The following is a 12,081-nucleotide window of genomic DNA, read 5'->3' as shown; positions in this document are numbered from 1 at the left end:
TATCTACACTGCATGTAAAGATCCTGTGTGAGTCGTACACTCTGTTACTGCAGCCATGCCCTTCAGTGTTTATAAATGGTAAAAAAAACCCGAATAATAAAAATGCAGGAATGAAAAACACTTGAAGGATAATTCAAAAGAGTACAGTCCTTGATATATTATTTACATTATGGTGTTTGCAGAAAAGAAACAATTTGTATAATACTGTATCTGTATTAGTGTTTTAAAAGGGCACATTATTTAAGTAATACTTTTTTATTTTGGAGTATTAAGAAATTGTTTCTTAGAGAAACAGAACAACCTCTCTCTTTTGCGGGTGATATAGTGTAAAGGAGGAAGAAATTTTTTTAAAGGTTGAACAATTTTTTTTTCTTTTAGCCCTAGACCACCAATTCCTCTGTCTCTCCTATTATCAGAAGAAGAAGCATGCAAAATAATTCAATCATTCTGGAGAGGTTATCGGGTAAGAGTCAGCTATAATTGTTTTGCATGATACTGAATCTGTGTGACTGTGAAGGCCCTGGGGAAAACCCTTACATAAATTTTAAGTAGCAGAGACTATAAATAACTTTTAAGACCACTATGGTTCACTGGCTTTGGATATGCTTGTATGTAAGTTCTCTAGTGGCTCAGATCTTTTCACAGGAGTTATGGCAATGCACTCTGCTTTGTTTTCTTCACAAAGACGTTTACTAGGGCTGTCAAGTGATTAAAAAAATTAATCATGATTAATTGCATGATTAATCGCACTGTTAAACAATAATAGAAAACCATTTATTTAAATATTTTTGGATGTTTTCCACATTTTCAAATATTTTTATTTCAATTACAACACAGAATATGAAGTGTACAGTGCTCACTTTATATTTATTTTTATTACAAATAAGAAAAGAAATAGTATTTTTCAATTCACCTAATACAAGAACTGTAGTGCAATCTCTTTATCATGAAAGTTAAACTTGCAAATGTAGAATTATGTTTAAAAAAACCCCTGCATTCAAAAATAAAACAATGTAGAACTTTCGAGCCTAGAAAGTCCACTCAGTCCTGCTTCTTGTACAGCCAGTCGCTCAGACAAACAAGTTTGTTTATATTTTCAGGAGATAATGCTGCCCGCTTCTTGTTTGCAATGTCACCTGAAAGTGAGAATGGGGGTATTGCAAAATATTTATGTGCCAGATAAAAATTCATATGTCCCTTCATGCTTCAATCAACATTCCAGAGGACCTGTGTCCATGCTGATGACGGGTTCTGCTAGATAACAAGCAAAAGCAGTGCGGACCGACATGTTCATTTTCATCATCTGAATCAGATGCCACCAGCAGAAGGTTAATTTTCCTTTTTTGGTGGTTTGGGTTCTATAGTTTCTGCATCAGAGTGTTGCACTTTTAAGACTTCTGAAAGCATGCGCCACACTTTGTCCCTCTCAGATTTTGGAAGGCACTTCAGATTCTTAAACCTTGGGTCGAGTGCTGTAGCTATCTTTAGAAATTTCACATTTCTACTTTCACAACAGATTTGACAAAATGCAAAGTATTCTTAAAAAGAACAACATGTGCTGGGTCATCATTTGAGATAGCTATAACATGAAATATATGTCAGAATGTGGGTAAAACAGCAGGAAACATCCAATTCTTCCCCAAAGAGTTCAGTCATAAATGTAATTAATGCATTATTTTTTGAATGGGCATCATCAGCATGGAAGCATGTCCTTTGGAATGGTGGCCAAAGCATGAAGAGGCATATGAATGTTTAGCAGATCTAGCATATAAATACCTTGCAATGCCAGCTACAAAAGTGACATGTGAATGCCTGCTTTCACTTTCAGGTGACACTGTAAATAAAAAGTGGACAACGTTATCTCTCGTAAATGTAAACAAACTTATTTCTTTTAGTGATTGAACAAGAAGTATTACTGAGTGGACTTGTAGGCTCTAAAGTTTAACACTGTTTTGATTTTTAATGCAGTTATGTAACAAAAAATCTACATTTGTAAGTTGCAGTTTCACGATAAAGAGAATATACTACAGTACTTGTATGAGGTGAATTGAAAAATACTATTTCTTTTGTTTATCATTTTTACAGTGCAAATATTTGTAATAAAAAATAGTAGTATAAAGTGAGCACTGTACACTTTGAATTCTGTGTTGTAATTGAAATCAGTATATTTGAAAATGTGGAAACATATCCAAAAATATTTAATAGATCTCAATTGGTATTCTACTGTTTAACAGTGCGATTAAAACTGTGATTAATTTTTTTAATCATGATTAATTTTTTTGAGTTAATCACGTGAGTTAACTGCGATTAATCGACAGCCCTAAAGTTTATAGAAAATTTTATTTTAGAAATATAGTCTTCCCTTGAGAGCCCTCCAAGTTTTATTTCAGCCTTTAACTAAATTTCCAAATCCTATGTGTGGGTGTGGAGGTGGACATGAGAAAGATTGGTGGGGAAAGTAAGGGAAAAAAAGTGTAGTATAGAGAGCTAGAGAGAGAAATGAGACACGGAAGGAGACAGAATATATTTAGGAAAGATAAAGGGCAAAATGTAAGAAAAGAGAGAGCAGGAAAAAGTGGAAACAGACATTGAAGACAACTTAGGAAAAGATATACCATGATCTCTTATAGGAAACAAACAGAGCAAAGCCAGAAAGGGCAAAAGAAAGTAAAACCAATAAGGGGTGTAGTAAGTAGTACTGGGTGAATTTCTTATTTGACAGTTTTCCACAGAGTTTGCTCTATAGTTGGCTTGCATACGATTTGTTGAATAATAGAAGATGAATATTTTTCTGTTATTCACCAGGTCTACTAGTAAATTTATATATATGTATAAAAGTTATTAAATAGAAAGTTGATTGACAGTGTTACAGTTAAATACACCAAATATTGAATAATACACAACTGGTTACTTCCTTTAAATTGAAGGGAGCATAAGTTTGGGAGGAGGGGCATGACTTATGAGGAGTGATGGTATACTACCCTGGCTAGTTATACTCTTAATTAACATATCAGTTTTTCAAAGCCATTGCTCTTAAAGGGCTTTAGAAAGAAGCTTAAATAATATGATCTCCATTTCATGATGAAAAAAATGAGGCACAGAGAATATATATGCAGAATATTTAATTGTGTTTAAAGGCAGGACTGGTAACATGCCCAATACTTCCCATTTTAAGAATATGTTTTTCTGTGGCTACTGACTTTGCTAAACTTTTACCATTTGGGCTGAAATCTTCCGAACAGTTTGCCTATTTCCAAGAAGGAAGCTAGGGAAACATACATTGTTTTGCCAATGTTAAAAAATTCTGGCAACCTTTTCTTTGAAAAACTCTAGCATGCTCATACTTCAGAGCAGCATTTGAAATTTGTCAGACTGGAGGCCTTTGTATCAAAAATGTGCTGTTTGCTGTCCAAATAAAAATCTGCCGAAATATGGCCAAGCCAAATTTAGTCTTTGAAAAATCATAATTTGCACATGATCAGTAGAGACTTTGTAGATGTTAGCATCTAATGTCCCTGAAGATTCTGTCTGCACAGGGCATGCACCAGCCCAGGCCTGAGCAGCACCTGGAGTTGCATTTCTGCAGGCTGTGTCAGGTCTGGGTTGAGGCACCTGTGCTCTGAATGACCCCCGTGCTAGGGTCTGGTAGCATGAAGGAGGAAGCAGGAGGACAAGAGCTAGACCTACAGTGGGGCCTGGGAGGGAGTGGACTGCGGCAAGGAGCCTGGAGTGGAGGGAAAGATGGAAACTGGGACTGGGAGTTGGGGTAGGTGAGACTGAGACTGGCTGGTCAAGGAGATTGGGATTGGGAGTCAAGTGGCTTGGGGAACATGCTGAGGGGTGGGGTGGCTGTAGGCCATGATGCAGGAGAGAGAAATGAATCAGATGAGGAGCCAGGAGGGGGAGGCAGAAACTTAGACTAGCTGGAAAGAAGGATTTTGAGGCCTGGGAAAGAACTGTGAATGTCTGGGCAATGTAGCTGGGCTTGGGAGTCTGGAGGAGAGTGGGATGCGGATGGGGAGTCCAGAGAGGTCAGACTAGGACTTGCTGGACATGGAAACTGGAGTGAGAAGCCTGAGGAGTGGAAACTGGGACTCGTTGGGTGAGGAGAATGGAACTGGGAAAAGGATCCAGAGGTGAGAAAAAGACAGGAGTGGGACAAACACATGTTGGAAGGAATAGGGCAGACTAGGCCATACTGAAGGGGGAATAGGCAGAAGAGTCCATGCCTACTAGAGCACTCCTCTCCAGAGCATGGAATGGAGCCCAAGCTTTCTGAGTCTCACCATTTGTCTATTATCAACAAGTATTTGTGAAATAGACTGGGAAAATGTCCCATCTCCCTCTATTGCTGGTCCCTACTGAGGGTATGTCTACATCTACAATTTTGCAGCGCTGGTTGTTACAGCTGTATTAGTACAGCTGTATAGGGCCAGCGCTGCAGAGTGGCCACACTTACAGCAACCAGCGCTGCAAGTGGTGTTAGATGTGGCCACACTGCAGCGCTGTTGGGCGGCTTCAAGGGGGGTTCGGGGAACGCGAGAGCAAACCGTGGAAGGAGACCAGCTTCGCCGCGGTTTGCTCTCGCGTTCCCCGAACCCCCCTGCAAACCGCAGGGAAGGAGACCTGCTTGCACGGGGTTTCGGGGAACGCGAGAGCAAACCGGGGAAGGAGACCAGGTTCGCCGCGGTTTGCTCTCGCGTTCCCCGAACCACCCTGCAAACCGCAGGGAAGGAGACCTGCTTGCTCGGGGTTCGGGGAACGCGAGAGCAAACCGGGGAAGGAGACCTGCTTGATTACCAGAGGCTTCCTCAGGTATGCTGGGATACCTGCTTATTCCACGGGGGTCAAGAAAAGCGCTGGTAAGTGTCTACACTTGATTACCAGCGCTGGATTACCAGCGCTGGATCCTCTACACCCGAGACAAAACGGGAGTACGGCCAGCGCTGCAAACAGGGAGTTGCAGCGCTGGTGATGCCCTGCAGATGTGTACGCCTCCTAAGTTGCAGCGCTGTAACCCCCTCACCAGCGCTGCAACTTTGTGATGTAGACAAGCCCTGAGAATGACAATTTGCTATCACTAACTCCATTAGCTCAAGTAGCAGAGGTCACTATGAATGATCTAAAGGCTCGAACCTTGCTAATGACCCATGTGGATGTCAGTATAATGCCTCATGATGAAATTTCTGTTTTTTCAATTTGTTTTTTTAAAAACTTAGGAAATCACACACAAAAAACTCTGTTAAAAGGTTATTATTAAGGTTGTAAAATCAAGCACTCAAAAGTTAGGAAATGCCAGAATTAATGTTGTCTGTGCAACCTTAGTTCATCTGTTTTGTACATATGCATTACGTTACAATCTTTAATTTCATACTATTTTTTCCACAGCACCCCTGCCTCATTCGTTGCTAAAGCACATAACTCCCACTGATTTCAATGATGGCAGTCAGAACTCCCATTGACTTCAGTGGGGCTAATCTATCACCACAAGTTTTGATGCCCTTTCAGTAGCTGAACAGTTTCCTCAGGACTAAGTAACCATCAATGTTGGTTCATGGATCAGCAAAAGCGGCCTTGTACTCATGGTACGATCTGTGGCCTCTCCCACCTGCACACTATACTAGCCCCAAAGTAAAGCACCTCAGTCAGGCAGGATAGGGAAGAGACCTCTAATGACTTTGGAATCCAGATGTCCTGTTATGCCATTTGTAGCTTCATCAACTCATTACAGGTTTAGCCTACTTTGATCAAAAGAATTAATATAAATGTTAGCAAATGTGTAAATTAATCTGTAGCATTTTCCAAATAGGTCGCTCCAGTTTACATCCAGCATTCCTCCTGACAGCTATTCCATGAGAAAGGAATACTGACGTTTCTTTATTTAAATTTTAAAAATAAAAGAAGGGATGAGGAAGCAGTATAACCGTGACATAACACATTATTTTATTCATCGTGAGTGAGGTTTCTTTTTGGAAGGTGTGCATAACCTCTAGACTTTGAACCTACTTTGCTTCACTGCACAGGGAGTTAGACTTCTGTTTCTGTAAATATAGCGTGTTTTCTAAATAACAATCAATATAGAAACTCTCTGTGCTGCTTATAAACGGACTTCAGTATATGAGAGTACCTATAAGAATCTTCCATGAACATGAGCATGGGAATATGCTCTGAATATTTATTCTTGATCAATAGATTCCTGTGATGTTTTATGCTGTGTGTTTATTTGTTTTCCCTGATTTTCTTTTTTAACCTGACTTTGATTCCCACAGTAACATTAATTAGTACTGACAATACCACTGCAGGCATCCTCACAGTAAAATATTGCAAAGCCAGTCATTATCCAATAATGTTTGTATGTTGGATTAACACCACAGGTTGCTTAGATACCTTGTGTTTGCCTTTCAGAATCTCTTCCCCCAATGTCTTTGCCCTCTACATTAACATTTAATTTAAAGGAGTATTGTTTGTAGACCTAAACCAACCTGTTAGAAAAGAAATGCAGAGTCCTAAAGAACAATCAATTGCAATGATTAACTCTCTCTATCAAACTGTGAAAGATTTTTGTTTGTTTGTTGGATGCAGAAGAAGGCAGAGTTTTGTTGTTTAAGAGTTATAAGCTGAAATTAAAGAGACAAGATGAGTGATATATTTTTTACTGGACCAACTTTTCTGTTGGTGAGAGAGACAAGCTTTTGAGCTAACCCAGAACTATTTGTTAATAACAAGCTACAGTACAGTAAATCTAGGATGGTGTATTTTTATATATGCCAGTAAATAAAGAGAATGTTAAATGAGAATCACTCATCCTCTATAAGGAAAATGGATACAAAATATCATGGGAAATTGTTGATATAAAATTTCAAAAGGCAGGAACTTTTAAAACTGGTTGATATATAAGTCAGCATTGATTTACTCTGTCCATAACTGTATCTTTGTAAAGGCTTCCTCCTACCCAACGATATTTTAGATCATTGTTTGGAAAACTCATTTTTTATTTCAACAAGATACAGAAAGGTTTTATCAGGTAGTGATTTTAAACTTTTCATATAGACATTATTCACTGAACTTAATTATATAATTAATACAATCTGTAATTCAAAAACACCCTATTATTACAATGCACATCTTCTGGTAATATTAACTATAAATACAAAAGGTGTGCCCTCATATATCAGATCAGACAGTGCATTGTGAAAAAGGAAGGTCACTACTTCCACTGGACTTCTCAAGTTACATTTTCAAGGACATGAAATCACACACCACACACATTGAAGAGTAGAGGGGAAAGTATTCTGGACACACTGTTGGATTTGTCAAGAAGTAAATAACTAAGAAATTTAATAAAATAAAAGATGGAAAGATAGTTCCCTGTGTAACGATAGCATTCCAGAATGTGAGGATATAAATTTTAATCCTTGTATTTCTTTGTGATGCTCCATCATCTCAGATGGAAGAAACCACAGCAAGCCCTGTTATATTGTTTTAAAACTTTCCTCAAACAGATGTTTTGTGTACCTCTTCAACTGTTCTTCAGGACATTCATTGTCAAACATACTGAGGCATATATTGATGTAGAGGATGAAATGCCCTCATCTGTAAAATTAACGGAGCTTTTCAAGTGTATTCATGATGCTTCCCTTGTTTTTATCACACGTGCCTGAGTGAATATGCACAACGTGAAAAACTCAGGCAGATCAACAGCAACATGTCATCCAATAAAAAAAAGTCTTTGCACCAAAAGCTGCAGAGCAGAATTTTAACACTGAAGCACAGGTTAGCAATAAGACGTAAGGAAGCAGCGTGTTCAGCTCCACCTTGAGCCAATTTCAGAATACTGTGGTTGTTATATTAGAAGTTATTAATGGCTTCCATCAAGTGAGCCTTTGATCCAAAGATAATCTCAGTTCTGGTTGTTCTAAGCACCCTCCTTTACAGACTAAATGGAAGGTGACGCTGTGTGCAGTGAGCAGGAAGCAAAAGAAGCTGCTACCAAGGCAAAGGGCTGTCTGGTGAGACCTCAGAAACACTAACCCAGGTAGATTTAAAGGGGTTTCCCTGACTGAAGGTAGGATGACCATATGTCCTGATTTTATAGGGATAGTCCCAATTTTATAAGGATAGTCCCGATTTTTGGGTCTTTTTCTTATATGGGCTCCTGCTACCCCCCACCCGCATCCCAATTTTTCACATTTGCTGTCTGGTCTCCCTAACTGAAAGTCAGGGGCTAAGTATTGGATTTGCAGGCTGGGGAGTCAGAGGCAGAAAAAGCCAAAAGAAAGTGAGAGAAGCAGTTGTGAGCATGACCCTGAGTAGAAGCAGGGAGACAGAGCTTCTTGGGCATAGAAATCATGGTTTGGGCATTTCTAAGCAAATAAACTTCCTGGGGTTGGTTGTTGCTAGTCTGTTCAGGAAAACAAGACTTTGTACATTCTTTGTAAATAAACAGGATTGCACTAGGAAGAGTACTTGACTCATCATCAGTTTTTCCTCCTAACGGAAACAACCCTGCAAGTCCCCAGATATTGGCTAACCACTCAGGCCAAAGGGACAACATTATTTTCATTTATTATTTATTCATTTATTATTTATGTACTTGGTGCTTTACACACGTGTAAAGATAAAATCTCACCCCCACCCATGAAGAGGGCAAAAGCGTTTCATGATTTTGAACTTGTATCTAGGAGAGAGGCAGGAACACCCAAGACCCAAGGTCTATGGTACCTCTTGCACAAGAATTCTCTCTTTTACCTTCAACATTCATCTTCCCTTTGTGAACTTATGCACAGCCATCATGTTCCAAAGGAGCATCCTGAGATACGTTGAAAAAAGTTGCTTGGCAAATGTCAATTTCACTTACTTTAGTTGAGAGAATTTAATTCCTTTCTCTTTCCATTTTAATTCCTGTAAAATTTGGTCTTATCTGAGGTTTAAATACATTGGCTTAAATCATCCTCTCCTGAACTAAAACCGTGTGGGGATTCCTTCCTGGAGATAGTCTCTCTCTCCCCTTTTCCCCCTTCTTTCACACACCCACACATGCATGTGCACATGCACTCTCGTGCCATAAGGCAGACTGGTATTCCTCCCTATGAAAAATCCTGTGGGACCTGTCTCCAACTCCAGAACCACCTGCACTGAGCCCCTTTGCCATCACACAGGTTCTTGCCCCACCATCTTCCCCCTTTTCCATGCACCTTAGTTATCTATATTGCCCCTCATTTGAGTCTGAACCTGAAAGTTCCTGTGAGCCTGTATGGAATATGGATGACCATTGATATTATTAATACCAATATTATAGAATTGGATTGAATCATACCAAATATACTTTGTGAGGTATCTGCAAAAATGTCACAATTTGCCAAGTATGATAATCCTGTTTATATGTTTATATTACCTTTGTATTATGAGTTATAGATATGTAGGGTATATCTGTATTTCAAACTTGTGCTGTGCATCTGGGTCACGTCTCCAGACAGATTGGCATCAGCACTGCCTAGCCTTTTGATGGCCCTACAAGAGTCATCAACTGCACAATGAACCCATTGAAAGGAACCAGGGCAGACACCTTATGAGTCAGCAAGTCATGTGATATGGCTATGGACAGAGAACTCTAAGACTATGACTACGCTCCACAGCTTTTAGCGACACACCTGTGCCACTGCAGCTGTGCCGCTAAAATGTGCGCAGTGTAGACAGAGAACTCTCCTGCCAACAAAAAAACATCCCCAATGAGCAGCATTAGCGTTGTTGGTAGGAGAACGCCAACACCAGCGCTTGTCTTTGACAAAACTTTTGTCTTTCGGGGTGTGTGTGTGTTTAACACCTCTGAATGACAAAAGTTTTGTCTTTCACTTGCCAGTGTAGACAAAGCCTAAGGCTTCCATGTCATGTGCTGAGCAGCTTTGGTTTGGAACAAAGGAAGTACAAGCTGCATAGCAAAAGACTATAAAAGGCAGCCGCATCTTCTCCATTTTGTCTTCAGTTCTGCTTCTTGCCTCTGAAAGAACTTTTCTGCAAACGAAGCTCTCAACAAAGGACTGAATGATTCATCCAAGCTGTGGGTGTGTTCCAGATGGACTTTCAAGCCAGCAAACTCACCAGTAGTGATAAGAACCTGATATATGGCCTTTGAAGTCTTTGTATATATGTAACTGCTTTATCATTTAACAACTCTCTTATTTTTTCTTTGTAATAAACCTTTAGTTTTAGACACTAAAGGATTGGCTGGCAGCATGGGTATTTAGGGTAAGATCCAGCCTAATATTGACCCAGCAATGTGGCTTGCTCTTTGTGGTTTAGAGGAACATTGTGTATTGTGAGCAGAGTTTTAAAATAACTTCTCACTGTACTGGGTGCTGATTGGGAGCCAGAGAACTGGAATGCAATAAGGGGGCTGTGTGATTTCTCTTCTTTTCTTTTGCTGCTTGATAACCAGCGTGGGGACCAGAAGCACAGTTTGTGACTGGTTGGGAGTTTAACTTCAGTGTTACCCACCAGTCTTGGGAGTATCTGCTCTCCTTTTTGCAGCCTGCCCTGACCTTTGCATTTCCAGTGAGGGCTACCCTAGGAACCCTGTTTCACACCACCTACCAAGCTGCTGAGCACTTTCTAGGTCAGTGGAAGCTTAACTTTTTGTAGATTATGAGCACCTTCCTGTTGAAGTCTATGGACATTGAGGGCACTGTGGGATCAAGCCCAGAAAGGGCTGGAAAAAAGAGTAAGATTGATCTTCATCTTATCTTTGGTCCAATGCTAGGAAGATAGGCCTTGAAGAGACAGGAGAGGTCAGAGAGAAATGTGAAGGAATAGGAAGAAAGAGAATTTTGTTGTCAATGTCTTCCATGTCAAACATCCAGGGAGGAAGAACTAAGGAATTAGGGCCTCACTCTTTTTTTTTTTTTGAGCTTTTCCCTACATTTTGAAAGGATCTGTACAAAATGTGAGTGTCTGGAAGCATCTTTATCTTTCCCAGGTCTTTAGGGATTATGTTGGTAAGTAAATGGACCATTCTTATGGGGAGTGAAAGGAGCTGTTAGAGGTGATAAATTTAATGAATTTTCCAAAGTCACAAGAGGAGAAATACTAAGATGGGGTAAGATGGCCAGTTCTGGTTGTTTTGGTGTTTGGAGAAAAAAATTGGAATAGGGTCTGTTCAAATGGATATACTGAGGCTTGAAGTCCAAAAGGAAAAACAACAGTGCCCCGTTTTCCTCTCTATTTTTTCCTGGTAACATGCTTTCACTTTCTGGTGAAATGTGAGCAAAAGCCTCAAAGACCATCAGGGTGTTGAAAGAGAAGAAACGATAGTCTCCTACAGAAGCAGGGTCGATTAACTTTTGGAGGAGGTGTGTCATTTTTATGGAAATATTCTTGGACACATATCCTGAATCCTCAGAATTTTAGTCACTAGTTTTGGCTGGAGAATCCTGTTCTTAATGGTACTCAGCTGGAACATACTCCCCATGAGCAAAGGTAAAAGGAAGAGCACTGTGCCTCACTCAAAAGCCCAATGAAAAGACTCAGTTTTCCTCTCTAAAAGAAGAATTCCACTGTTTTAATATTCTCTGGTTTAACCTTCTTGATAAACATTGATAAACTGATGGGAGAAACAAAAAAACAAAACAATCACCTTTCCCCCCAAATCTTGCTTTCTTCTTATTTTCTTTTGTGTGCTGAAAAACATGATCAGAGATAGAAAGTTTAGTGGCTGGTTCCAAAGGGAGTCGAAATACTAGTGGGAATCTGAGATATTACCAACAACTAATCTAGAAGTCTGGACCTTATCACAAATGGGTAAAGAAGAAGTTGTGAGATCAAACAGCATTTGAAAACCTACAATTTTCCAAGTATTAAGAACTGTAATATCACAAAATATAGCAATGAACATTTTATTACCATTTTTCGACTACTTCTTGTGTGGCTTATTAAAATGAAGAAATATAATACAAAATTGTTAATTAAAATATATAATTAATCACCATAAAAGATAGATGTAGTGATTCACACCTTTGTGTGCCGCTACCCTTTAGCCTGATCCTGAGTAGGGCTGACTTCAGTGGGAATAGAGGGCACTCTTCACCT

At 39.6% G+C, this 12,081-nt stretch overlaps 1 protein-coding gene across 2 annotated transcripts in view; it reads left to right on the top strand.

The window, feature by feature from the left end:
• The window catches only part of IQCK (IQ motif containing K), a 99,912-nt gene that overhangs the window by 46,509 nt on the left and 41,322 nt on the right, over positions 1-12,081 (top strand). For both annotated transcript variants that reach the window (XM_050968750.1, XM_050968751.1), the window contains exon 7: positions 379-463. In XM_050968750.1, coding sequence (XP_050824707.1) covers positions 379-463 — 85 coding nt within the window. The remainder of the gene's footprint in view (positions 1-378; positions 464-12,081) is intronic.

The sequence above is a fragment of the Gopherus flavomarginatus genome, chromosome 9 (assembly GCF_025201925.1).
Source record: "Gopherus flavomarginatus isolate rGopFla2 chromosome 9, rGopFla2.mat.asm, whole genome shotgun sequence".
NCBI classification, from domain to species: domain Eukaryota; kingdom Metazoa; phylum Chordata; order Testudines; family Testudinidae; genus Gopherus; species Gopherus flavomarginatus.
This window is presented reverse-complemented; position numbering and strand designations above follow the sequence as displayed.